The sequence below is a fragment of the Solea solea genome, chromosome 18, assembly GCF_958295425.1.
Source record: "Solea solea chromosome 18, fSolSol10.1, whole genome shotgun sequence".
In the NCBI taxonomy this organism is placed as follows: domain Eukaryota; kingdom Metazoa; phylum Chordata; class Actinopteri; order Pleuronectiformes; family Soleidae; genus Solea; species Solea solea.
The window spans coordinates 10,624,430-10,651,866 of record NC_081151.1 but is presented as its reverse complement, the minus strand read 5'-3'; the positions used below and the strand labels follow the sequence as shown (position 1 = coordinate 10,651,866).

Below are 27,437 nucleotides of genomic sequence, written 5' to 3'. Positions count from 1 at the left end.
AGGAGGGGCAGGGGAGAGGTCTGTGCTGCTGCTCCTGCTCCTGCCGCTGGCTCCAATAAACCAACACACAGGGACTGAGGCTGCCTGTCAGTGAAACTGTGAAACAGCCAAATAAAACACGAAAAACACGCGCTTGGATTAAAACTATCACTTGTTGACGGACCGCCAGTTGGATTTAGCAGCTCACGGAGCACCAGGGCGGCTCGGGTGGATCAGGGTGAGTGGTCCAGTGTTCGCTCTCTTCTGAAGTGGCTTTGTTATCAACAGGTGCTGCAGGAAGGAGCAACTTAGCTAACTAGCCAGCCGCTAACGTTAGCCTGATAACGAGAAATTAAACGACCCCACACTTTTTCAACAATGTGTGTAGTTCTGTCCGGGGTGGCTGGTTATTAGCTTGGTGTGAATGTTTATATCAAACCAAGAAACTATAGTGAAAATAAAACTACTGAAATTTAAACTAATAGGCTTCATGCCCAGCCACTCCTGGGTCACTTTGGCTAACCAAAACAGTCGTTTTTCTGAGCCAACGTTACCCACGTAGCACCGTTTGTAGTGGTTTTGTCTCTTAACTATTTAGTAAGCTGTATCAAACTCTGAAAAAAGCTATTTTTAATGACATGAGCCTTACGTTCTTACGTATTTCAACCAGAAAAATGAATCATCTGTGGTTATACCTTATTATAATATTACGGTCATGGATAGTAGCAATTAAAGGATTCAGATTTACACATGCATATAAAACGTTTTGAAAATATGCGTTAGCTGCTGTGTATCCACTGTAATAGTAAAACAACAAGTCACTGCTATGCACAGTCTCATTATCGCTATGATATATATTGGGTTGATGGTTGATTATGTGATGGTAAACAATGATATAGGGAAGAGTAACTTGACACAATTATTTTATGCGTTTTGCTAAAAACAAATCAGTAACTCTACAGAGAGACAAGAGTCAACATAAGGAAAACACAATTAAAGTTAACTAACTCTTTAATTATTATTATTACTATTAATCAACATGCACATAGGAAAGCTGCTGTAATACAGAATATTTAAAAGGGCTGTGCACTAGATCTCAAGGTCATGATGTGTCTCAGGAGGTTAAGGAATGTTGTAAGGTTGATGTTTGTCTCGGATACAATAAAAAACACAAATAGCTACCGTGCAAATGATTAGCAGATTAAAAGTAAAGACATTTAGACATAGAGTTGTAAAGAGAAAGGCAAGTTATCCGTTATCAGTCACAAAGCTCTGCCCTGAAAGGCACTCACCTGAAAGTCACCTAATGGCAGTGAATGAGTGTTCAGTGTTATGCTGTGCCTGTGACTGTCAGCAAAGATTTCAAAAGAACTGGTTAGATTCAGACAAGGACTTCAAGAGGAAGGCAAACATAGCAGAGGAAAAGTGTAGTGGGATGAAGTGTTTAAGTGCAGTATGTTTGTTTTATCTGCCACTGAACAAGAATTCTAGTCACAGAACAAAAGTACAGGAGCGTTAGTACTTCTTCAGGGCTGTGTCTTACTCTCAGAAAATACATTTAGCAGTTGATTTTGTCCCAGAGGCACAGTATGAATCTAACTGTCAATACTAACCTCTAAGAGAAAGAAGGACATGGCAGCTCACTGCAGTGGTAGAGCGGCTAAAAACTAGAAGAGCATTGTTGAAGTATGGCTTTTAAGGGGGGAAGTAGGAATAGGCTTTTTAATGACAACACCAGTACAACAAACCACAGCATTTGCTGCAGGTACTTGTTAAGCAGGACCTGCTCACATCCTCAAGCAGTTTTAATTCTGAGGTTTTCTGTCCACCTTAGAAGTCGGAGACCTCCTTTCATCGAATAATGGTTTAGAAAGAAAAAGTCTGTAGCTGTAGATGGTTTAAAATTCAGCTAAAATTCAACTGCCAGCCAACAACTATAAGGCTAATAGTGTGTGTGTTGAGTGGACATCTTAGAAGTAATGTCACATAACACTGTAAATAATGTTGACTTTCCATATAGCAGCATCTCAAAATGTCATTATTATAGTTACTTGAGAATACGTATGTAACTAGTAATTACATTGTTTTCACTGGTATTCCTTATTCAAATCTAGTGTAGTTCTAATTTGTTGATTATTTTCTCGATTAACCGTGTACTTGTTTGGTCCATAAAACGACAATGTCAAATGTCTTTGTTTTGTCCTCAAACCGAAATTAATCAGTTTATCATGATTTCTTTGTTATGTGGCGCAAAGAAGGTGAAAAATCTGAAAACGTATGTGGACAGTTTATTTATTTTAGGTAACAGATTGACTGTACAATCATTTGTGGGTCCTGCATTGCCTTGAAAAGCAGCATGTGTCATATTGCAAGTTAGCTGAGTGAAATTACTTTATATCTATTTAAATGAATGATAATTTAATAAAACTATTTTAATCATGACGAGGTTAATGCAAAAGTTATGGAATATGTCTTTTGATACATATGGGAGAAATAAATAGCTTGCTGACAGAAGGTACCTTACCTTCAGATATTTCATTGTAGCCTCTGAGCTGCAGGTGCATGCTGTTCATTGGTCTACAGTTGTGTCACATAGTGTGAATAGAACCATAAGTGAACACTCTAATGGTTTGAAACTCTGAATTTACCTGTTAAATGAGCACAACAGCCAGGTATAAGGTCACATCGCTATGGTGACTAGGGTATGGCTGACTTTTATGGACACAAGCACACAGAGTGAGTAAGTGAAACAGAAAGGCAAGCACAACCAAAATACACAAGTCCTCTGTTCTCTGGAATGCTCTCTCAATCACTCGCTCATTTTCAGTCTTGGTCTCTGACCTGATTTGGACCCAAATTTAGGCTGCAAAACAAAATGTGTCACCAAATCAGGGTTAAAATGATGCCGACAGGTACTTTCATTAGAACTGGTATGTCATTGATAAGTCATTGAGACCTAGCTCAGCCAGCTGAAACAAGGTATCTGGATTCCATCTCACTCTGTCTGCCTTATTTTGTCAGACTGCAGAGAAGGACATTAAAAAAAGAAAAACCTGATTCAAATGGTCAGCTCGTCATTGAGCGCTGCAAAAGCCCGATAACAAACCATTCATTTGAATTAGGTGTGTTGGAGCAGAGCAGTGGGTCCCCAGGACCAGGACTGAGAAACACTGTCTAATGTCTATGTACTTAACCATTTATAAAAGAAAACAAGCATTGTTTGTTTAGTTATTTCAAATGCAACAACTAATGCTCACAGAGTGTGATTTTGTGGACAAATATGTTTTACAACTGGGTCATTAATTAATTTTTCTGTCTCTATCATTACTTTTCTCACTTATGTCGTATGATTTTTTTAAATTATAGGCTGTTGAAATCTTTCTCTCTCTATTCAGTACATCATAACAGACTGAGTTTAAGTTTGGCTCCAAGCTCCTCCCTCCTTTTTTTCCTAATTCCTCTGGTATGGTACAAGGTGGTACAGCCCTTTTAAGGAGTGTGTGTGTGTGTGTGTGTGTGTGTGTGTGTGTGTGTGTGTGTGTGTGTGTGTACACGCATGTGTGTGCGTGTGTACTGTTAAACACAAGATAAGAATGGGCTCTGCTCCTGCTCCCAATGACATAGACAAAACACACACAGAAAGACAGTTTGTGGTCGTAATTGTAGCTTTACTGCAGAAATAATGTTGTCACACATTATTCCTTTTTTATCTCACTTTCTTCTCATAGTAGAGCTTCACTTAGTAATGCTGCTTTTGTCATAGATGAGGACACAGTCGTCTTTTTTGAGACAACTCAAAATTGGTGAATTTTAAATCATACACACTATAACACTAAAGTACAAAGGCTAAAGGAAACCTCTCTAAATCTGTTTATTTAATCCTAAAAGCCATTTTTCTGAATCAGTAAGGCCTTGAGCAGATTATATGGTTTGTACCATTATCTTTCACCAATCATGACTGTGTATTTGGGGATTTATAAAATGTAATTTGCTGTTTATTACCTTGATTGTCATTACTACCAGAAATGGCAGGGATAATAACATAATTTTCTGCCATAGCACAATATAATGTATTTTTTCAAATGGCGGTGATGCCATTAGCAATTTAGCTGGTGGGACGATATATATGATTATTATTGTTATAAAACCACTCACAGTAATTGTAATTTTACATTATTGCAATAATTGTGAATGGAGGAAATTTGATGATATTTCAAGTGTGAGTGGCTTGGAAATGCTGTGGAGGTAAAAAAAACTCAATCTTTTTGGTCCTTATTTTGTTTTAGAGCCATTTTATAATTTAAAGAAATGTTTTACAATTCTTGCAATAGAGAAATATCTACTTGTATATGAGACATGCAGTTGATGGAAAAATAACACTATTAAGTCAATTTGCTATACAGTGAGTGCAGCTAACAAAGTTACTCTAGCTGTAGGCCATTTGTTTTGGTGACCGGCAGTAATATGATTCTACAGTGGCCGCCTTTCTACCATTAGCTACGTTCTTTTATTTAATACACTGATGTACTGTCAGTTTTACCTGTTGCTAGTAAGAGAACAGCAAAGCATCATCTTCTTTTAGAGTCATCCGTAGATTCGACATGCCCTTTGACTGTTTTTGGAGGAAGTACAATTTACCATCGAAGCAGGGTACAGAACTCATCCACATGACAACTGGAGAGATTATTTTTAATGTGGGGAAAACAGATAATGCAATATTCATGTATGCATGTATTCCCCCATGAGTTGACTGAATCTGTACTTTTATTGTGAAATACTGCATTTCCATAGTCCATAGTCCATAGGTCTATTTATTTTTGGCCATAACCCTAAATATAACCCATAAATATGTAAAACATAAAACAGAGACACCTTCCCTGCATAAATAACAGACATGCCAGATATGCAGCACATCAGTGGTGCAGCCATAACACACTGCATTGTGCATACACATCTAGTTTGGCACAGATCTTACAATCCACTATACCTGCTTGCGTTGTTGGATGTGGGTTTTGTTTTCATATCCTCAGAAGAAGCCTGTGACTAATGCTGTTCTTTGTAACACCGTGTAAATAAACCACACTGAGATAATCCTACTTTAAACATAAACCTTGAGCTGTCATTCACCTGAAACCCTAGAGATAAAAGAAATAAGGAAATAAATAGGACTACACATAATATGTTGCTGCATGGATGTAATTGCCTCATCTATGTTTTTATTTAGTCTAGTACTCACTGTTGTCTTTATATGTTAAAGATTACACTTTTTCTCTGCAGTAAAGCTACAGAGGGATAAAGCAGGTTTTTTTTCCCACAGGAAACACTGCTCCTGAAACTCCTCATCAGTTGTCAACCGATACTTGCCATGATGTCGCAATAGTCTGCGTTTGCATAATGCACACTTATGCATGGAAGGGGGTGTAAACACACACTGGAAGCAGTTGACTAATCACAATAGAAGAGCACACTGGGCTTTAAAGCGACAGAAGCTAAAACAAATGTTTTGAACACAGGCTGAATAGAGGAGCTGCCTCCATGGACAACATGAAGAAACTTATTCCTAAGCTTAAGAGTGAGGTCCACTCAAACCTTGAATCATGACTCATGAATCCCCACACGGGACTAGGGTCAATAATTCCCATATATATTATTTCATCATATGATCTGTGTTGGAACTAGTGTAAGGGATTTTAACTCTGGCATTCATAACGCCAAAATGCCTGTACAATAGTTTTGTCGGTCTTATCTTATCTGGTTTTTCTTTTTACATTAACATTATTCAAAGTGGCACATGTATTTTGAGCACATAGCTCACGCAGCCACTGACTGGGCAATTATTTTCATGTGTCCATATAGCAGTGCATGATGAAATACTGCATACCCATGGGGTTTGTCTCCACACATTGGGCCTCTAAATCTTTCTTAATTCTTTTTTTTTTGCATGATGGGCTCACATGGGACATGCCATGTCACATTCAGCCACCAACTGCCTCCAACTCCATGAACATGATAATGATCACCACATGTGTGCGTATTTGAGTGTACATGCAAGAGGAGGGCAAATTAGCATAATTGAAACTCCCAACACCATATGGGACGCTGTTTCCTGCCCCATTTGTTAAGAATTGTTTACACATGAAAATTTAATTCAAAGAATAAAATGAAGAAATTAAAGGTGATATATGTAATACATGTACAACAGCAACTTTAAGCATTTTAAATGGTTACTACAATTCATAAGATCAATAAGATGCTACACTTGCACCCAGTGTTTAATATGGTTCATTTTCATGAAACAGGCTTTTCCTTCTGTCCAGGAGAAAATAGACATCTTTGAAAAAGATAGTAGGGGCGTCACGATCTCGATTCTAAATCGAATATTGATGGAAACGTCATGATCTCGACATGTGTAAATATTTTGTGTTCCCCGTTGACAAGAAAACCACGGTGTGTAAACTATGTAATGCACATGTAGCAAAGCACATGTCTCCATGCATCATAAGGACGCAGGCCTAACTACGAGAACAACCCTGTTAACACAGACAACGCTCATGTCCTCATTTGTGTTTGTAGCATAAGACATGCAACCTTATTCAGTGGAGGAAACCCTTGATACATTTTACACATCTTACTACAAAGGTGTTTCCTTCCATGCATGATGATGTTATTGGAGGTCAGTGCAGAGTTAATGACCTTAACAGATTGCTGGGTTAGAACAACATAGAGCTCCAGTACATGACTCTCTATGACCTGTCTTCTTTTTACAGTTGGTTTCCAATTGACTGGTTATTGTTACATTCATATTGTTAATACATGATTTAAATTTGACAATAAGGCCTTAGTGTAGTACATTGCAAACACATGATGGACATCACTAATGACACCATGTAGACAATCGAAATGGGAAGTAAAACATTATAAGAGTTATCATGACATAAAACCAACGATCCTAGACTAAACAAGACCCATCTGCACTAAAAGAAAGGGAAAAAAAACATCAAGAATCAAATTGAAATGTGACCTTAAAATTGAAAATCAAATTGAGTATTTGGAGAATCATGACACCCCTAAAAGATAGTAAGGCTCTTATTTATTTAAAATTTATATTTTTTTCTGGTGCTTAGCTGCTAGCTGCTCACTCTGCTGGCATCTCATGTTTGGAAGTGTTATGAGCTGCGTTATTTTGTGTGGAGCAACAGATCAAAACAGCACAGTTTGTAGCCCATAATCAAAAATGTACTCTGTGAATATACTGGTGGGACCATTGTTATCAATGAAGTCAGGGTTTCAGTTGAACCTGTTTGACATCCTGAAACTCTGGTGACACGTCATGTTCATTTTATGTCATTTCTTAATAATATTACCTTTACAACATTAGCAGATTGACGTATGTTTTCAAGAATTCACAAAATAATTTTTGGCAGCATCAGCTGTGGAATTGAATGTTTCAAATGTTTGAAAGGTGACAGCATCAACAGCTGTCAACTGTGAATCGCTCTGCCACTGACACTGAAGTTTTATTTTAAAATTGTTTCAAAAACACTTTGCCACTGGAAGGAAGTAAGCTACAGTAATACATTTAGAATTCAATTGATTTTGAATTGAATGGATTTATGGGAATTAATGGGAAATTATTGCAATTAACTATATTTTTTTGGATAACTTTAAAAAAAAAGTGTCACTCACAAATATAAAAATATAGTTTTTTCTTATAAGCAGACATGACACAATACAACAAAAACTAACTACCAACTATATTTAAATTCCCAACCTTCAATTTTGGAAAAAATGTCCAGTTAATTCCCTTTAACTCCCCATGAAAAATTTGCAACCCTTGTCAAGGTTGCGATTTCAATTTCCAGTTGGATTTGATTCAATATTTATTCATTTAGATATAGTTTAGTTTCCATATCAGTTTTCAAGCAACTAATGCTGCTAACTGTACAAACATTAATGCACTTTGTATTTAATATGACCACACAGGGAAACTGCACAAAATAGTTGTAGTGGATAATTCAAACTGAACCAAAATATCCAGCCTAGAAAGACTTGAAACAGTGCTTACTAGTTACCAAGTTTTCCAGGATTTCTGGTTCTACACTACAGATGGCAAAGTTATAACAAATATGGGGACTCAGCTGTTAGCTTAGCTGCTAGCTCCACTGGAGTTTGGGGGTCATGTGATACTATCACAGCCAAGTCTCACGTGATCGAGACATTCTTGTGAGACTTGTGCAAATGACAAAGGAAATGGAATATTAATATTAAAAGATCGATCTAAGGATTTTATTAATCCATATTAGGTCTTTCAAAAGAAGATCGATTTGAATCAGAAAACACATTTTTTTGAACCCAGCCCTATAAACGTTTTGTATGCTGCACCAGCTGCTGCAGATGGAATCTGGAGTAACAGAAATGTGTTTTTTATATGGAGTGGGCTGAAAATAGACTCAAAAAGATAAAATGCAGGTGCAACTATTTTTGTAGAGGAGTAAAAACTGTATCACAAGAAATGTTTTCTCAACCGTTTACTGGAAAAGCTTTTTGTTTTCCCCCCACATCTTTGCCTTGAACTGTTAACTCAGTGAGACACGCATGCATACACACATTCATGCATACACAGCAGGGGGTAAGCTGTGGCGACAGATGGTGTTGTGTATGCATTTGTGGTTGGTGGGTCCTTGTTTTAGCCTATAGCTTATCAGTCGTGTGTGTGTGTTGCTTCAGCAGTATAAAGTCCATCAGGTCAGCACAAATATCTTATATTTAACCAATTCACTGGTATGCAGGCGGGAGTCCAGTCAGAAACAGCTGTCCTCATCAGCTAAAGTTCATGCTTTTCTAGTCAAACTGTGTCAAAACCCAACCCCACATCATATTTTCCATCACATCTGCAGGAGGTTCAGTCAGAATCTCTGATTTTAGTATGAGTGTACAGATCATTACTTCTGACAGGTCAAGGATCATTCCAGTTTTTTCCCCCCATCAGTGGAGTAACAGTATTTTAATGAACCTGCTCCACTGCAGAAGGTAAAAGAATGAACAAAAAATACTCGGTATAGATTTGTTCAGACTTGATTGCAGCTGGGTATTGATTAAAAAGTTTTGATGCAATATCAATATCTGGACTTTGATATTGGTTCCTAAACAATTCTTTTTCAATAGCAGTTTTAGCTGCTACATTAGATTACATCTGTAGGTACCAAAATGTAAATGTATTGAATTGATATTAGGTGATACAGAGGAAGTTTTGATGCTCTGTCAGTCCCACAAAACTAAACTATTGAAGTTAGATAGCTGTTGACTTTCTGGATTGTTTAGAAGGTGTAACGATCACTAGCCTACCCACCTGCCAGTGCAACTCGTGATCATAATGTTATATTTTTTTCTGCAGGTGATTCAGACTTCAAGTAGTTACTGTCAGGACACTCTCTCCTCCACTCTGCTTCAAGCAGTTGTAAGCCAATGTGTGTTTTGAGGGCAGAACTTTGATGAGAGAGCACACAGGGAGAGGGTGTGAAGTATTGGTTGCAGTGTAGCCTGTTATTGTGACCTGTTAAAGACTCCTACTACACTGACATTTTCATTTATTAGTGGCCATCCAAACGTGAAGCATTCAAATTCAAGGTTTGAAGAACACCTGCTGAGGATCCCCTTTTAAGAGCTAAAGTAACTTACACATGCGTTTGGTTTCTTTTGGGACTTCGCTAAGCCATATATCAAATTGTTATTTACCATTTTAATTTTATACTTCATTATGGTCTCCTCCAACAGAGGTTTTCAGTCTTGGTTAGGTACCACTCTTTTCGTCATACAAATTATATGGAATAATATAATAGTAATAATAATAATAATAATAATAGAAAATTATTATATGTTGTATATATTATTATATGTGATATGCAGTTTTAGTCTTATGTCATTGTACTGGTAGAATAATGTTCCTAATCAGATTTACTGAGTGTGGAGTGCAGTATTTGAATTGACAAAGAAAAGAAACAGATGTGGAACTGTGATATCAATCTGCTGTTTCAGAGTTAATAGGATACAATTGTTCCCATCACTTGAAGAGTGCGGTAATGCAACACACATTTGATGGCATATGTGTACATACACACACACACACACACACACACACTCCCTTCCCCCATCTATGGAATTTTGTTCTCAGGGCTGCCTGGCATTCCTCACTGCTGCATCATGGGACCTCTGATTTGTGTGTGTGTGTGTGTGTGCACAGCGCTGCTGGTAAGAGATAGCTGTTATTTTGTCACCCACAGATAAGGCATCCATCTATCTCTTGTGTGTTTATTTTTATCTCGCCTCTCTTTCTGCTTCCATTCACTTTTACCTTGTTTGACCTCTGTTGTCTTTCCCACCATTTTATCATCCATCCACTCTTCCCTCTTCTCTCCCACCCCCTCTCTTCACTGTACCGTCATTGTGTGTGGGTGAGTGTGTATGGTTGTGTGTGTACATGCATGTGTGCCATTAATTGGGGACAGCTGGTACTAAAAGGGACAAAAACCCATGTCCCCAATTAGTTAAAAGCTAAGTTTGGGGTCAGTGGTTAAGGTGAGACCAAGGCTAGGATTAAGTTTGGGCATATATTCAGTACCAAAGGTGTGTGGGTTTGTTGTGCTGGATTCACACATACACAATGGAGACGTCCACTTCTCGTTCCCTTCAATGTAGTTTGGTGACTCAGCAAAGGACAATACAGTTTGGTGACTGTATTGTCCTTTGTTTTGTTTGCATTGCGTTTGGCAGAAGTTGAGCAATGTTCAACTTTCCAATTGTCAGCCAATCGAATCACGTTTAGTGCAAAGCTTAAACACTCCACAGCCCAAACAGGTTCCCAATTTACCCAGACAAGATTGTCACCAATCTTTTAGTCAGACAGAAAAGTGTACCCAACAATGGCAGACGTCACATCACCATCACCATCAACATTAGCAACCTTTGTTATGTAGTAAGCCATAAACACTGCTCTGCTAATCTCTGATTGCTACCTTCAGCACCAAGCATCAGACCCATCCACCATTAAACGTCCTTGCAAAATGTATGAGTGAATCCAGTGTTGGTGATTGTGTGTTTAGGGCTGAATTATTTGCCAAAAAAAACCCAAACTCTTTAATGGATCTAAAGCGTGATGGAACATTACCACATGAGATACTGTCGGCGTGTATGGTGTGTTTCCACCGGCTTGCCTCGCCTCGGCACGGTTAAGTTGCGTTTCCACTAGTTTTTAAAAAGACTTAACAATCCTAAACACTTGGGTTAATCTCCAACAATTACCAGTGGAAAAGGGCCAATATTGTTAACTACTCTGTATTCTAATGCAGTGGTTCCCAAAGTGTGGGTTGCAACACCCTCCTGGGCAGTGAGAGTACTAACCCAGAGTACTAAAAATAAACAAATCCATGAAACTTTTTTTGTTATTAAATGCGTTTCATTAAGCTTTGTATAACATTAAAATATTAAAGACTAATTGCTTTGCCAAGTTTCTTTACAAGGAGAACTTTAATGTGCAAATTTCCATGACTGAAACCATGAAAACTTGAAGTTTATTTGAGCTATTTCAATCAACGATTTTGATAAATTGTTCAGCCCATCCCCATTCATTTCTTCCTTGCCTGCCCTCTGTCTTCTGTCCCACCATTCTGTCATCACTCTTCCCTCTGACCACCTCCCCACATTGTACTCTGTTCATCTGTACTCTGTTGTGTATGTGTGGCAGGGGTACCATCAAGCAGTGGACAATGCTGTTGTCATGGTTATGAGTGTAGAGTGGAGGGGCTCGTATGACATTATTTTCTCTGGACTACTGGATAGAGAAATCCGTAGTGTGAGATAGAGTGAACATACTGTAACATATTGTAACTAAAGAGCAAACTCAGCTCTTTGATTCCACAAGATGTTAAAAACTCTGAGTATCTGCTCTATGTTTACCTGTCATGAATATATCCTGAACTTTATGTTCTTGTCTGAGAGTAGAGGAACCTGATGAGGTATATTGCTGTTGCACACCATCTGCGGAAAGAGATTATTTTCTGCTCGCCAGATGTTGTTGAGTGTTTATCAGAGTTACCATAGCCCCTGTCTCTCATCTCCAGTACTGTTTGTTTTACTCTGAACTCTCCTGGATCTCCAAAACGGAACAGAACCACTGTTGTTCACTGGGTGTTTTGTTTTTTTAACTAAGCCCTTGAGACGGTTTTATGTGGAAAATCCCAGTAGAAAAGTAGTTTTTAGAAATACCACATAGTTGCAACAAACTGTGAACTGTTATCAGCTAGTCACAGCAGTCATTTGGCCAGTTAAAAACCATCGAGGCAAGGGTTTGCAAATTTTGTGCATTTACCTTAGCAAATATTTAATGGTCAATAGTCATTTAATCATTATTATAAATGATAGAAACTTCTTTTTCATATTTAAAACATCTTTTAAGACAATAGACTCTTTCTTGAAAAGCTGCTTGTTTTGTTTTTTCAAACCCTTTGATGGTATCGATGTCACTGGGAATCACAGATATCACCTTGAAAGTGGCACCATGGCTGTAGTAGACACACTTTTAAATGTTTGGGGCAATTATTGGGGACAATATTTGTCATTTTATAATAATTGGCATTGGCTAATTATTATGTATTAATTGGCCTCAGACACTTGAATGATATATGCTTCCAAGTGACTAAATTTTTTTCATTGAAAAGTCTATTTAACAAAGTTAAATTGTTTGATTATGTGTCATTTAATTTCTAGTTTATATATTATTTTAACCCCTTAACCTGAACAAAGAGCATTTTTGCTGCTTTTTTCCATTACTATGTTAAAGCGTATATACAGAAGCTATAAGAATGTGCAATAGGGAGTGTCTTGTATCCTGTCTTGTATCAAAAATACAATATATACATTATGTCACAGTTTTTATGAAATAAAAGAAAAACTGTCGAGACGAAAAAATGCATTTTGTAAAACATGAAAATGTGACCTATAAAACCACATCCATTTATGGAGTTGTGTATTATTCCCATCGCAATTTACCATTGCCTGCGGCACGGATCTGTGCCGTTGTGAGCACTAAGGGTTCATTTAAGATGTATAACTGCACTGCAGTGCAAACACAATATGCAGTTTTCATCAATTAATGTTTATGTTGAGCAACTTCATGAATTATTTGTAATTGTCAGAGTTGTTTTATCAGATGGAGGAAAAAACTAGAATATCGGCATTAGCAATACGCCACGTTGTTTTCTACAGCTTGGCTTTGGTCATATACACTGTCTTCTGCCTGGGTCATGCCACCACGTAGCACCATGCACGGTGCAGCTTTGTCATGCTTTACATTTATTTACCTGCATACCAAATTCTTCTTCTACTAACTACTCCAGTACTTCGGTTGTCGTGTGCCTCCCACAGGTATGAAATGTATAAAATAGGGAGGAATTGCACATAAATGGACATTTAAAATGTGTCTATATCTACATGGTAATCTAGAGACTGAAGGGTAATCATTAACCTCCCCAATAAAGTATCAGTCACTCACTTTGCCTAGAACTAGAACAAATTAAACTAGAGATTTTAAACACTAGTAGCAAGTTTAGCAGTTCAGGAAGCATTGGGAGGTTCTTCAGTAAACATGCCTGCTTAATGACTACATGAAATCCTCCTGCTCCTTTAGCAGGACTTTTGAGATGCACAACAGTCTCACTTAACCTCAACCTCATCATTTTCTTTCTCTCTTCACAGGTAAAGGTATCATGGCTGCCCCGTTTACCGAGCTACCCTCCTAGACTTCCTTGACATAAACAGGCGTACCTGAACACCCCTGAAATCCACACAAACACACACACACTTTCAAACTTTGGTGTGTGTTTGTGTGTGAGGGAGGAATGACAACCTCCCATTTGAACGGCCATGTTGCTGGGGAGGGAGGAGGAGGAGGAGATGAAGAGCTGAGAGGAGGCCAGCAGCACCGGGAAATGGCCGTCGACTGTCCGGGAGAGTTAGGCGGTCGCATGATACCGCTCCGGAGATCGGCACAGTTAGAGAGGATACGACAACACCAGGTATACGCACACACATACACAGACAGAGGAAGAGATTTACATTAAAAGAATAATTTAAATATGCTGTATGTTTCATCATTTTTAGTCACACCTTTACATTTATTCCTATGGTCATATTAACAAACCCTAAATATCATGTAAATGCCTTACTGAGCACATGCAACATGCTGTACAAATGTGTGCCACAGCAGTCATGTAAACAGGACATGGTGAGTCAGGGAATGCATGTGTCTTCCAAACTGTTAGGGTATTGTGTTTTTTAAATGGTTGGTTAAAGCTTGGTGGAAAATGCATCTGCACACTTGTTGTTTAAAGAAGTCGAATGGACTATATGCACAGAGTCTCACTTACAACTTCCACTAAACATAGTCAGTTGACATTGCCTTTTATAGTAGAAGCTGTGTCTGTAAATCCTCGAGGTTGTGATATCGGTATTGTATTGAACATACAGTATAAAAGTGGTATGGAGCTAATATACAACTCAGAGGTTCTTATACCAAAGCATATTCATCGTTAGCTTCACTTCCACTGCAATAAAGTTTGCAGGGCAACTTTTGGTTTAAATCCAGTACTTTTATGACATTTGTATTGTATGTTTAAACATCTGCGTTTGTTATAATTCCCTGTTTAGTCACTGTTTCAGGTTCAATGCACCTTAAACAATAAAAGAGACGAACTCGGAGGATGTGTGGCGTGTGAAAGGTCACAGAAAAACAAATTAAGAGACTTAAAAATGTATATGCTGTCCATTTTTTATTTAATAAATTTTTTTTTCTGTGAAAGAATAGTTTGAAATCATGTGTGTCTGTGTTTTAGGAGGACTTACGGCGTAGAAGAGATGAGGAAGATCGTCAGCTGGACCTGAACGCCTCCCTCAGACTCAGGAAGCTCTCCCAGAATCCCCACATCGGCATCGACAACCCGACATTCCTCGAAGATGCGTACATATCACAGCAGCCATCACTCGGCAGCCAGCACTCACTGCTAGGTACAACGTCCACACACATAAACATTGGTACCTCAGATCATATCAGTTAAGATCTCAGAAAGGAAAGAATAAAGAGGAAGATCATTCTAAAAAGCAGTGGATGAAGGAGAGAGGACAAAAAGGGTAGAGTGAAAATAAAGGATGGAAGGAGAAAACTTGAAATGAAAGGAATGTAAAGAAGACTGCTGTCAGGGAGGGAATTCCTCAGGGAGGGAGAGGATGGCAAGAGAGGCTCTTGAGAGCAACTTAATTAAAACTTTGCCAGGGGTGGTATGTTTACACACTCGCATAATCACAAAAACAGGAACACACACTGAAGAACTTGAGTCTTAACCAAGGAAATGAGATGCTCACTTACACACACACACATAGTCTGAAGCAAGGACAAGCAGACTGTCTCCTGCCATCCTTTTCTAATCATTCGATATAAGTGTTACCTTTCACATCACCGTCTCTTGTGTTTGAGCCGTAGAAATGAAGATTTGTTAGACTGTTCCTCTACACTGACGTGAACATGTGTGTGTTTCTTGCAGAGTTGGAGGAATTATTGCTGTCACTGAAGCAGGTCCGGGGCTGCCTGTCTGACCAGCAGAGTCAGAATGACATAGAGCTGGTTCTTGCACTATTAAACAAGGTAATATTCAGGGCATTAGATGGGAAGAGCCTTAGGTGAATATATAATTGTGGTATTTTTCAATACTTTCTGACCTATACGGTCTGAAAGTATTTCCAGAGATGGAGCAGTGTCATCACTGCCGACTGAGCTGGAACATCCGTGGCAACAAAGGCCTCACTGAACTCTTACAGCTGGAGGGAAGGCTTCATTTTGGGAGAAGAAGGGTGGAGACCACATTCAGATAATATTTGTGGAATTGAAACCTCTTTTTTTTTTGCCAGTATAAGATTGTTTTAAGTTCTGTGTTTTTCAATGTTTCTCCCTGTTCATAGTAAACTGTCAGGATCAGAAATCTTCTTTTTTCAAGGAAACAATTTTTTGTTTTGGCTTCTGAGGGATAATTCCTACTCTTGGGGTCTAAATTTCTTTTCGCCCATAACTTCTAAACTATTTTTCACCTCAAATGCAGGAATGGCCATAAAACTGTTGCCGTTTGTGGTTTTCTCGCAGTCTTGCTGTTGTTTGTTGGAGTTTCTATCTTGTAAAAGATGACAGATAACGTTACAAATTAACTAAAGGCTGTCAAGTTGCTTTTATCTTAAACCCAGTGCACAAAATAATGTTTGGCTGCAATAGCCAATCAAACATATGTTATACTACACACTCCTGTTAGACAACGTTATATACTCTTCGCAACCATTACTGATTGTTTATGAGCAGTATCAGCTGATACCCTGCCAACACCTATTGTTTTCTGCCTTTGAAATGTATAGAAAAGCCAACAAATTGTATTTATTCTATTAGTAGCATGTTTTTAACTTTACATTACATGTTCACAATATTACAAGTAACAATTCACTGTCATGTCACACACACATTAAGTTAAGTATTTTGATTAGTAGGATGGAAGTTGTTGGAGCCAAAATCTGGATCATGCAGTGTTATGTGTTGATTTTAAGTGATAGAATGGAATATTAAAAAAAATAAATCTTGTCATAATAGTATAGTATATGGTTCACTGAGTACAGTTAGGTTAGAAGATGGAAGGCTTTATAATTGAACTTACAAAATATCAAGCATAGAACTCCAGTAGCTGACATCACGCAACCAAGCCATTAGCCATTTCACATGAAGCTCATGTAAGTGCTGGTTTAGAGGCAGAAGAATGTGGATGTGATTTTGAGTGGATTCTGATTTCCTGCTTTGTTTTTTTCTTTATCCTTTTAGTCTGACTTCCAGTCAGCGCTGAAGATTCATAATGCTGTGGCCACCAGCATGCACCGACCCTCTCCTCCATACCCTCACACACAACAGGCACTTCAGCTGGCCATGGAGGTAACACACCGTTATCCAAACTGAATTCATTTAAAAAGGATTCTCTTATATCATGACTTAGCAGTCCTGGTTGCCCCATGTTGATCTGAGGCTTCTCTGCATACACACAAACATGCGTGCACACTCCCACAAACACACACATCAGCAGTCTGGGTCCGTGCGTGTATAATAATGTGGTGAGGACAGAGCAGCTCTGTTCCACGGCAGTTACAATCAGACACAATGGATACAAAAATGCTTGACAATTATGATTTAGCTGAAACTTAGTTTGAACCCGAACTGATGCAACAATAAAAGACTGTGAAAAACTCTGTTATATTAAAATGATTGTACATGTGACTACCATTGCACCACGTTGCACCATGTTGATCATAACCAGATTGAGTCAAGGCAATACCCAGTTCTCTAATACTGTCAGTGCTGCAATTATTTTGCTGCTACAGTGTTGGCTTGCTGTTAGAAATATTCATGGCTCATTTCAGTGGAATCTCATTAGCGACCAGCACATTATTTCTGCTCTGTGTTGGTATTTCCACCCCCTGCCCTGCATTTGGCTTAAAAAAAAAAAGAGAGAAAAGTTCACACAGTACTCTGAGAAACACGCTCCTTTGTCATTGTTCATGAAGTGAAAACCTGGTGAAATCAGCCGTAGTGGGTGAATGAAAACGCACTTAAAATGTCTCTCATGTATTAGCTTATTAACTGTTTCATAAATAGTGTATTCAAACTTGTTGCTTTGTTTCCCATCGCCCATTGGCAAATGGTCCGACTGCCTGACTCAGTCGAGCATGTTAACATCGTGAGTGCCGTTGTTCTGTGTTTCAGGTCAGAACTCTCATCCAGTCAAGTCAGAACAAAGAGGGACTTGAACTCCACAGCCTGCTGACAGACACACACCTCCAGGTAGACACACACACACACACACACACACACACACACACACACACTCAAAGCAGCAGTAGCAGGAAAAGAAAAGTATACTGTAGTGCCATGGAGCTGTGCTGTGAGGAAGAGTGCAGTCCTGCTTCTAGCTGGTTGTACACTGTGGCTTCTGTTGAAAACAGTCATAAATTATCTTTTTATGACTAAATCTGCCTCCTGTGAAATGTCTGTTGCTGAATTTGGTTGGCCTATGTATGCCACTGTATGTTGACGTTGGTTACAGTGGTTGTACTTGGAGGCCTAAATGTTTTCTCAGGTGGTAAATGGTATAAAACTTGGTATTTTGTGTTTGTGTGTTACAGTCGTTGCTGTCGGCCCATGACAGTATAGCAGAGATTGAAATGCAGCCCGAACCACTGCCTGTAGAAGGAGAGACGTTGACCCAGTGGGGAGGAGAGACTGTCAAGATAGTTCGCATAGAGAAGGCTCAGGATGTACCACTGGTAAGGCATTCACTCACTCAATAAGGCTGCTCATGTTTCCACGAATCCCAGAAAAAGTCATCGAAATCTTTTACTTTTTAATTTATGCTGCTCACATACAGGCAGACAGCCAAAACCATAACGTCCTTAGTCAAGATAATACCACATGGTGGTTCTTCTGTGCCATTCTTTTTCCTCTGTAGCTTATTTGTTTTTGTTCTTTTCACCATAATTAACACCGTGCAAATGCCACAGTAGTACAATCATGCCAGTGTTTTCCATCATCTCACTCTTGTTTTCCCCCCCTGTGTGTGTCATCTGTAGGGAGCAACTGTGCGTAATGAAATGGACAGTGTCGTCATCAGTCGTATTGTCCGAGGTGGAGCAGCTGAACGAAGTGGACTCTTGTCGGAGGGAGATGAAATTTTGGAGATAAATGGCATCGAGATTAGAGGGAAAGATGTCAACCAAGTCTTTGACATTCTTGTAAGCATATCCGCATTTAATGTTTTTATTAATCCACTTCTGCTGTGATTTCAAGTCATTATGTTACAACTGAGTAAAGTTATTTCTAGATGAACATAATCGGCCACAGTAAACAAAAGTGTAGGCCTACTATAAGCAAAATATTTTCTGTCATGAATTATTGGATAATATGCATGTAGTGTCCTGTTTTATACTGAGTCAATTTATATTTATAATCTCTGATGTGTTGTGGGACATAATTCTCTACCACCGCTCTTCATCCAGTGTCTGCCATATTACAGTATCACCATTATAACTGAGCAGTCTGTAAAAGACAGAAGTTCATAAATAGTCCATAAATCAAACTTCCTATTACTGCCATAATATGAATAATGACAACCACACACTTGATTTTCTACTCTACTCACTGTGTCAGATGTCTAATTTCATTGTAGAGCTGTGTGAAAAGCCTATAGAGCAGGGACATGGGATGCACGTTCAAGTTGTCACTGGAGACTTGAGCTGAGCAGTTTTTTGTTTTTTTTTGGGGGGGGGGGGATATCTATTATAATCTTTCTTCCAATGAGCAGTTCAATAGTCACTTTTGTTATAGATTTAAAATAATAACAACTGTGTTGTTTGAAAAATGTGTGTGTGTGTGTGTGTGTGTGTGTCAGGCGGACATGCATGGCCTCCTGACCTTTGTGCTGATTCCCAGCAATCAGAACAAATCTTCCGTCAAAGAGTCTGTGGTGAGTGTTGAGTCATTACTATCAATAGAATTTAACAAAAATGAATGCCTTTGTTTGGCACATGCTGTTTATTTTATATTTCTGTTTTGCCTGTTTTCTTACCTAGGTCCATGTGAAGGCACACTTTGACTACGACCCCTCAGATGACCCCTATGTGCCGTGCAGAGAGCTGGGTCTGTCCTTCCAGAAGGGAGATATTCTCCACATTATCAGCCAGGCAGATCCCAACTGGTGGCAGGCTTTCAGGGACGGAGATGAAGATAACCAGCCACTAGCTGGACTGGTACCAGGTAGTTACTGCCTCCGTGGCTGGAACCTTTTTTAATGTCTCATATTTTCTTTGGTGGAGCCGGTGAAAAATGTTTAGTCATGTTTTTTTTTTTTGAGGGGTTGGTGGTTAGCGAGGCACTCCACTGTGTGAAGTGTATTCCTTTTTTCCACAGGCAAGAGTTTTCAACAGCAGAGAGAAGCAATGAAACAGACCATAGAAGAAGACAAGGAGCCTGAGAAGCCTGGTCAGTTCCTCCTCCTTTCACAAATACAACCTCATTACAGTAAAAATGTCATGTAAATATCAGTGCACACGTTGTTCATTGTTCACAAATGTTCATTGGTGACCTGTTTTCAATTTAACTTACACATCAGTCTCCATTTCAGAACCTAGTGTGTGTTTTCCCCCACTTCACACTCAAAAGTACTACTACTGAAGTTTTAGTTTTAAATCTGGCAGCTGTGGCTCAGGAGGTCGCGGTCATCTACTAATCACATGTAGAGCGTCTGTGGGAAAGACACTGTGTGTTGTGATCTCAAATATATGTCACGTCTGTTTGCAAGGACTAAATAACGATGTTGGAGCTTTTAACCACTCTTCGTAGACAGATAAGACTGTTGTCGCTGTGGTTGTGTGTATCAGTGTGTGAGTCAGGTCACATGACTGCAGAGCTGCTACTAACTTAACTAAAGAAGCCTCTTGGTTGAGAGGTGGAACATCAGTTACATGAATCAGTCTTCCACAACATCGCCTCGGTACCAGAGTCTGGCTCTTCCTCACTTAGTTTTCAGCCTCCTTCACAGCTGTTTCTGTTCTGAGTTTAATCCTACATATAAAAATGATGATCATTAGAACCTGTCTGGTATAACTGGTTAATCATACACTTGACTGTAATCCTAAAAAAATCCCGATTTCCAGAAAGAGACTGGAAGTCACTGACACTGATTTGAAAGCAAATGCTGGTCACACGCAATGTTGATTTGATTTAGATTTTTTATCTGCAAGCTACTTTGCATTTTGTAAAATGATAAAAAAAAAAAAAAGCATCTTGACAGACATGTGTGTCTCCTGGAGCCAGCACTTGTTTTTATTACTTTGGTGTGTCTGCAGTGATTTTTGCTGTCCTGTATACACTGCTGTTCAACCCGCTGCAGAGTGTATGTTTAATTACATATCCATTAAATTTTCCATTTAATTGTATATGGTCCGTATACAATTCTTTACATTTACAAGATGATTGAATGGAATCTTTTCAGTGCAGTAAGCTCTGAAATTTAAAGTGGTGTTTTTCATTCACAGGGAAGCTGTGGTGTGCAAAGAAGAACAAGAGGAAGAGAAAGAAGCTGCTATACAACACTCACAGGAATGACGGTACGACCTGTCTGTCTGTCGTCTTTCAACTGGAACGTTGTGGGTTTGATTACCGGCTCCTCTAGTCTACATGCCAATGTGTCCTTGGGCAAGACACTTAACCCCCACGTGAATGTGCATGAAAGATGTATGGTAGAAAAATGCACTGCACACTAGTTTGAGTGGTCATCGAGACGAGAAAATCACTATATAAATACAAACCATTTAAATGTACAGTATATGCAAGTACAAGTAAGAATATCAGGGAGGTGTGTATTCTGTTTTTAGAAGTAGCCAGCTCATAATTCTACAACTGTAACCTCTACTTCATATGTCAGTCAGCTAAGAGCCTCACAACTTTTCTTTTTGAACAGTCCTAACTTAATTCTGTTTTCTCCTTTGGTCCAGATTTTGATAATGAGGAGATTCTCACCTATGAGGAAATGGCCCTGTACCACCAGCCAGCCAATAGGAAGCGGCCTATCGCACTGATTGGTCCGAGCAACTGTGGACAGGGAGAACTCAGGCAGAGGCTGCTCAACAACCAACCGGAGCGCTTCGCTGGGGCTGTACCTCGTAAGACACACACACACACACACACACACACACAAAAACACCAAACACTTTCTTCCATGTGTTTGTGGATCAACAAAGTGCGTGTGTGTGTGTGTGTTGCAGACACCACGCGTAGCCGTCGTGACGGTGAGCTGAGCGGTCGAGACTATCACTTTGTGTCTCGTCAGACCTTTGAGGCCGAACTGGCAGCTGGTAAGAATTCACTTTTTGACTTTTTTGATAGTTCAGTTCAGATAGTTTTTTTAAACTTTGGTGAGGTGCTGACACGCACAGTCACTGTGGCTGTTACTGAGCTGTGTGCGCCCCCTGCTGGCCCCTGAGCCTAGAACTAGCATAAGACTTGGCACGATTGCTTTGATTAAAGTCCATAGAGAAAATCTGTGATTTTATGCCACTGCACACAGGAGTTGTCAATCCCCTGCTGCCTCCCTCAGTAAGTTTAAATGTGTTATTTTGTGACTTTGGTGTTTGAAATCCTTCATTTGGATTTTCCTCTGCCATATAAACTTACCAAACAAAGCAGCAGTGGACCAGCAGCTCTTGCATCCCCATGAGTTAAAAATACAGATTTTTCTCAATGAACTTTGGTGAAGGAGAGTGAATGGTTCACAAATTTCACTTTCCATAACTTTATCCACTCTCTTGCTGATTGTTGTACACTACTATTCTATAGATGTGTAATATGTAAAGGAGCATACAACAACAATGCAGCAAAACAGTTGCACCATTTAAAAAGTCTTCAGATTTTATTTACATTTACTCATGTTTTATGACAAAGGAAATGTTTTTTACAAGTTAATTTGACCTCAAGGATAAGACTGAATGTAAACTTTTGTTTGTTTACAACAATGGAGTCTATACTACTGTAATGGGCAGGTCCTTCAATGATGTAATTGTATTACATCATTAAATCAGATATTTGTCTGACTGTGTCTTTTGTGTTCTTACCCAGGAAAGCTGATTGAATCTGGCGACTTTGAGAAGAACCTTTACGGGACCAGTACAGACTCAGTGAGGCAGGTCATCAACACTGGAAAAATCTGTGTGCTCTGTCTGCACACACAGGTTAGTACACAATGATGTAATGTAACAATGTAATTATACTTTGATACTGTAGAGGGAGCATTCTTACTCAAGTTTTTATATTTCTAACAACGTTCACATTCCAAAAATAATAACTGCCTTATTTTACTCCAATAGATTTTGGCCATGCATCTTCGTTATGTCATTACCTTCAAATTTGGTAGCCTAATGATGTTGTTTATGCATTTATGTATTTTATGTTCCTATGTATTTGAGCTTTTTGTGTGGTGTGTGACTCCTGTTGCAAACAAAATTGCCCCTGGGGGACAAAGATTTTCTAATCCAATCCAACTGGTTAACAGAGTGCAATGTGCAAGTACTCTTACTCAAGAACTCAAGTACTCAAGTTCTGTGTGTGTGTGTTTGTCGTTCTACAGGCTCTCAAAGTGCTGAGGAGTTCAGATTTGAAGCCTTACATCATCTTCATAGCTCCACCCTCCCAGGAAAGACTCCGAGCCATGTTGGCTAAAGAGAACAAGAACCCCAAGGTTACTAAGTGTTTACACTCAATACGGTTCCATGCACAGTTAAGCCGAGCTGACCCATGGTCCTTTGCTGCACGTCGTCCCCCTCACACTTCACTGTCCTGTCCAAAAAAAAAAGTTATCTTTAAATTTGAGCTCAACTATGCCATTCAATTGCACTACTGCCCCTGGTCCGTTTCATACTTGGTTTCCTTACTTTCGTCCACAGAGACGAATCCCACAATCCACATTGTAATTAATTCCACTAGTTTCCCTCACTTTTGCCAAATAAAAAAAATATTTTTCCAGCAATATAATGCCTGAATCTCAGGGTCTTTATCAGTGGAAGGGACTGGCATCTACTCATAACCATGACTATTCCACCCATGGGTCACATGAACACACCAGAACTATTTTCTGGCCGACTAGCAGTTGGATCGACATGTTTACATTCAAAATGAAAATGTACTGACTGCCAAATACTACTGGTGTTTACATTTTTGAAGAGTATGCCTCACTAATGTGTGTGTGTGTGTTTTTGTGTGTTTGTTTTGCATGCAGCCGGAGGAGCTGCGGGACATCATAGAGAAAGCCCGGGAGATGGAGCAGAGCTGCGGTCACATGTTTGACTCGGTCATCGTCAACATGGACCAGGACAAAGCCTACAATGAGCTGCTACGACTCATCAACAAACTGGACACTGAACCTCAGTGGGTGCCCTGCTCCTGGCTGCGTTGAACACACACACACACACACACACACACACACAGAGCCCAAGGAGCCCATTTCTACACATTTAACAAACTGGACCCTGAATTACTAGTGTGATTTTAACAGTGTGCTGTTATATATATAACATGATATTAGGGCTGATGTTCGGAAAAACCTGCTGAGATTTTGAGAATAAAGTTGAACTTACTATTGCTATTATTATATAATTATTATTACTATTATTGGAATTTAGTTCAATTAATTTTACATGAAAACGTCATTGCATTCCAGTATTGTTGTTGTAATATTACAAGTATATTATGAGAATATTAGGTGTCATAATACAAAAAATGTAATTTTACAAGACTAGTCATTATAATCTGAGATAAGACATGAGGTTATTTATTGAATGCAGGGGCATTAAAATAGATAATTCCCAGGGGCCCCAAGCAAAGACCTGCACTAAAGTCCAGATATTTTCCTAAAATTGTCCAGAGGGACTGACTGCACATGAGAAAGCAAACGCCTGCCAGCATCTTAGTCCAATGGATATTTACAGCATTTTAATGTCTGACTATCTTCTACTGTTATGAATATGTCTGTGGGTTGAAAACCATTTTCCGACATCAACTCCAGAGAGTGTCGGGATCCAGTTTTCCAGACGTTTTCAACGGAAACTATAATTTTTAAGAGAACCCACACCTTTATATTATATGCTAATAACAGGGCATTTGATAACTATATTCTAACCATAACTTACCAGAAGCCTTTCTTGGTAATGTTATAGCTACATTTCTAAACTTAATACTACAACTGTAATTATGACATGCAACAGGCAACTTTCATTACTGTTAGTTGTTCAATGTTGTAAAAATGACACTCAGTACTTTTCCTCTGAGCTGGTGTTGTGTCATAAAAAGCCTCCTTTTGTTTTGCTTACAGCAGTGCTGGTGTTTTTAATGCAGGGGAGCAAATTATGGCACAACACCGGCTCTGAGGGTGTTCTCAACACCACTGTGGAGATAGTGAAGGAGAAGATGTATATGTGCACTGTGGAGGTAAACATTTGTTCTCGCAGGGTTATTATACTGAAAAGCTGCCGTAATGATGTGCACTGCATCATAATAACGTAGCTGGAGTAACTAACATCCAAGAATAGTTGGGGTTTTCTTTATGACAAAGCAGCAGGAGAAAAACGAAACTAAGCTTATCGTGGATGAATATAAACATAGATGATGTCACCAAAAGATATCTATTTCAGCTTAAAACAACAAATGGCCACTTTATTTTGCAGTTTTAGGACATTTACTTTGGAAATTAGTCATGTAACTAAAACATAATTGTGTTTTTACTTTCAAAGTAACTTTTTTTTTGGTTATATTTTTAAGAAATTTGCAACTTCGTTCCTGTAAGATTCTTTTCTCATGGAATTACTTGTAATTCCAACTCATTTTAACAGTTTTTCCTCAACATTGGCCCTAATACTTGTACTGTTAAGAATTTACACTCTACAGTCATTCAACATCAATGAGAATATATCGACCTGTTGGCACTGGTTTATATAGAATGTAAAGAAGTTGTTATTGATTGTCCTGAAAGGGAAAAATATTTCAGTTATACTGATCTTGGATGGTGCCTGATTTTTCACTCGTGACTTTGTTATGGTTCAGATTTCTGTCGTCGCCATCGCAGTTTTTGTGTCTTTCAAATTCTTTTAACAGTCGCTGTTTTACCTCACCTGTTTGTTTTTTTTGTTTTTTTAAATACATCCTTTGACTTTATCCTGTGATCATTTAAATTATGTTAGATTATGATTCTTAGTACAGATGATTGTTGTAAACCTCTTTGGTTCAGGCCATGAAATGTGCACAGTCACAGCTGGAAAACAAAAATCCCCCCACCACACACAGTAGCTGACATCTAATTTAAATTAACTTTTTTGAGCCACTACATTTAATACAACGTAGAACACACACACAAACACACACATCCTGTATGAACACACCACAGCAGTTCATTAATCTGCTGACCTCTTGTACGCGGCCTGGAACTGCAGCCTTCTGGACGCTGACTAACTAACTGACTGACCTGTCGCTGGTGGAAACACACTATCGTAATAAACACTAAATTAACAGACACAGCACTTGATATCACTTTTTTTTTTTTACTGGCTGACTCTTCTTTTCTGCCTGTTTTATTTTCTTTTTCTGACTGACCAATGACAGACTACCATGTCAGCTGACCTGTGTGATGACATTAAAGTAGACATCTGAGCCTGAGCCTCGAGGGGCAAGTGGGTGAAGGAAAGTTGTAGTTTATAGTTGTGTACCTGATCGGCAAATTATGTTGAACTTAATATCTATTTAGTGTGTGCGTGTGTGTGTGTGTGTGTGTGTGTGTGAGAGAGAGAGTGTGTGCGTGTGTGTGGGCCTGTCTGTAAAGACAGTGAAGTATTATAATGATCTGAAGTAGACCTGACACCTTATCACTGTTATCACTGTGTAGAGCATTTATATATTTGTATTATGTAATGCTTAAAAAGATAGAATTCCCACAATGCACCAATAGAATTGCAGGCTTCGTCCCCTCTTTGCCTCCCTGTCATTGGTCCAGTAGGAAGAGGCGGGGCAGGTAGGAACCTGTATTGAATGTAAAAATGAGTTGTTCCTGTGTATCAGACATCACATCCTCCCGAGAAAATCAGCTTTTTGTATGATTATTCGCAATGAATAAATAATAGATGATTGATAAAAAAAAAAAAACCAGAATGACCTTGTGTTTTTGTTTTAAGATTTCTTTCTTGAGTTCCAGCTTTTCCCACAGCAGATATCACAAAGAAAATAGTCCTAACAGATCGAAAGAAGACCAAATACCATCAACTGGAACTGGTCCAGGACAGCCGGGAGAAAGTGGCTGTGTCTGTTCACAGGGGACGTGGAATGCCGTGGATTCCCAGTCCAATCTGCATGGAACCTGCTGAGGAAAGTAGAGTGAGGGGCAGCGAGAGGAAAACAGCTGCCTAAAGGCTTGGGATAGAAGCAGCAGAAAGAGCCTCTTGTTGGCTGGAAGCCTGCAGGAGAGGGAGAGTGGCTTGTTCACCACTGCCCACCCATCAACTGGAGAGTGTTGTGGTCTGGGTCGAAACACTCAGTCAAGGTTGGACACCACCTGATGACCTCTGTTTTAGTCTCCAGAGTTTCCCCATTGCAGATTTGAGTTACTTCATGCTGTATTAAAAGTGCTATAACATGGTCGTCTAGAAGTCTTGTAGTAACACATGGAGACCACAAGGTGGCAGTGCTCTCCAGATGATTCATACTATGAGGCTGGAATGCCATCCACTGCCATGCTGTTCTGTTTCAGATCTCTCATGTTGGGGGGGGGAAATATTATATTATATTATATAATAATATT

General features: G+C 39.0%; 1 protein-coding gene across 1 annotated transcript; it reads left to right on the top strand.

Moving 5' to 3' along the window:
- On the top strand, positions 1–26,157 carry pals1a (protein associated with LIN7 1, MAGUK p55 family member a). The gene is made up of 17 exons (XM_058615781.1): positions 1–217; positions 13,729–14,048; positions 14,865–15,036; positions 15,570–15,670; positions 16,880–16,987; positions 17,813–17,890; positions 18,232–18,372; positions 18,676–18,837; positions 19,494–19,568; positions 19,675–19,858; positions 20,012–20,083; positions 21,139–21,210; positions 21,598–21,765; positions 21,868–21,957; positions 22,718–22,830; positions 23,226–23,336; positions 23,874–26,157. The coding sequence occupies exons 2-17, from the start codon at positions 13,872–13,874 to the stop codon at positions 24,048–24,050; spliced, it is 2,001 nt and encodes a 666-aa protein (XP_058471764.1). The 5' UTR covers positions 1–217; positions 13,729–13,871; the 3' UTR covers positions 24,051–26,157.
- The last annotated feature ends 1,280 nt before the right edge of the window (positions 26,158–27,437 follow it).

Bases quoted from the DNA above. Each gene is read 5' to 3' on its own strand.
- pals1a (XM_058615781.1), top strand. From the start codon at position 13,872: ATGACAACCTCCCATTTGAACGGCCATGTTGCTGGGGAGGGAGGAGGA. The intron at 19,569-19,674 runs GTGAGTGTTGAG...TTTCTTACCTAG, and splicing joins CTTCCGTCAAAGAGTCTGTG to GTCCATGTGAAGGCACACTT. The intron at 19,859-20,011 runs GTAGTTACTGCC...TTTTTTCCACAG, and splicing joins ACTAGCTGGACTGGTACCAG to GCAAGAGTTTTCAACAGCAG.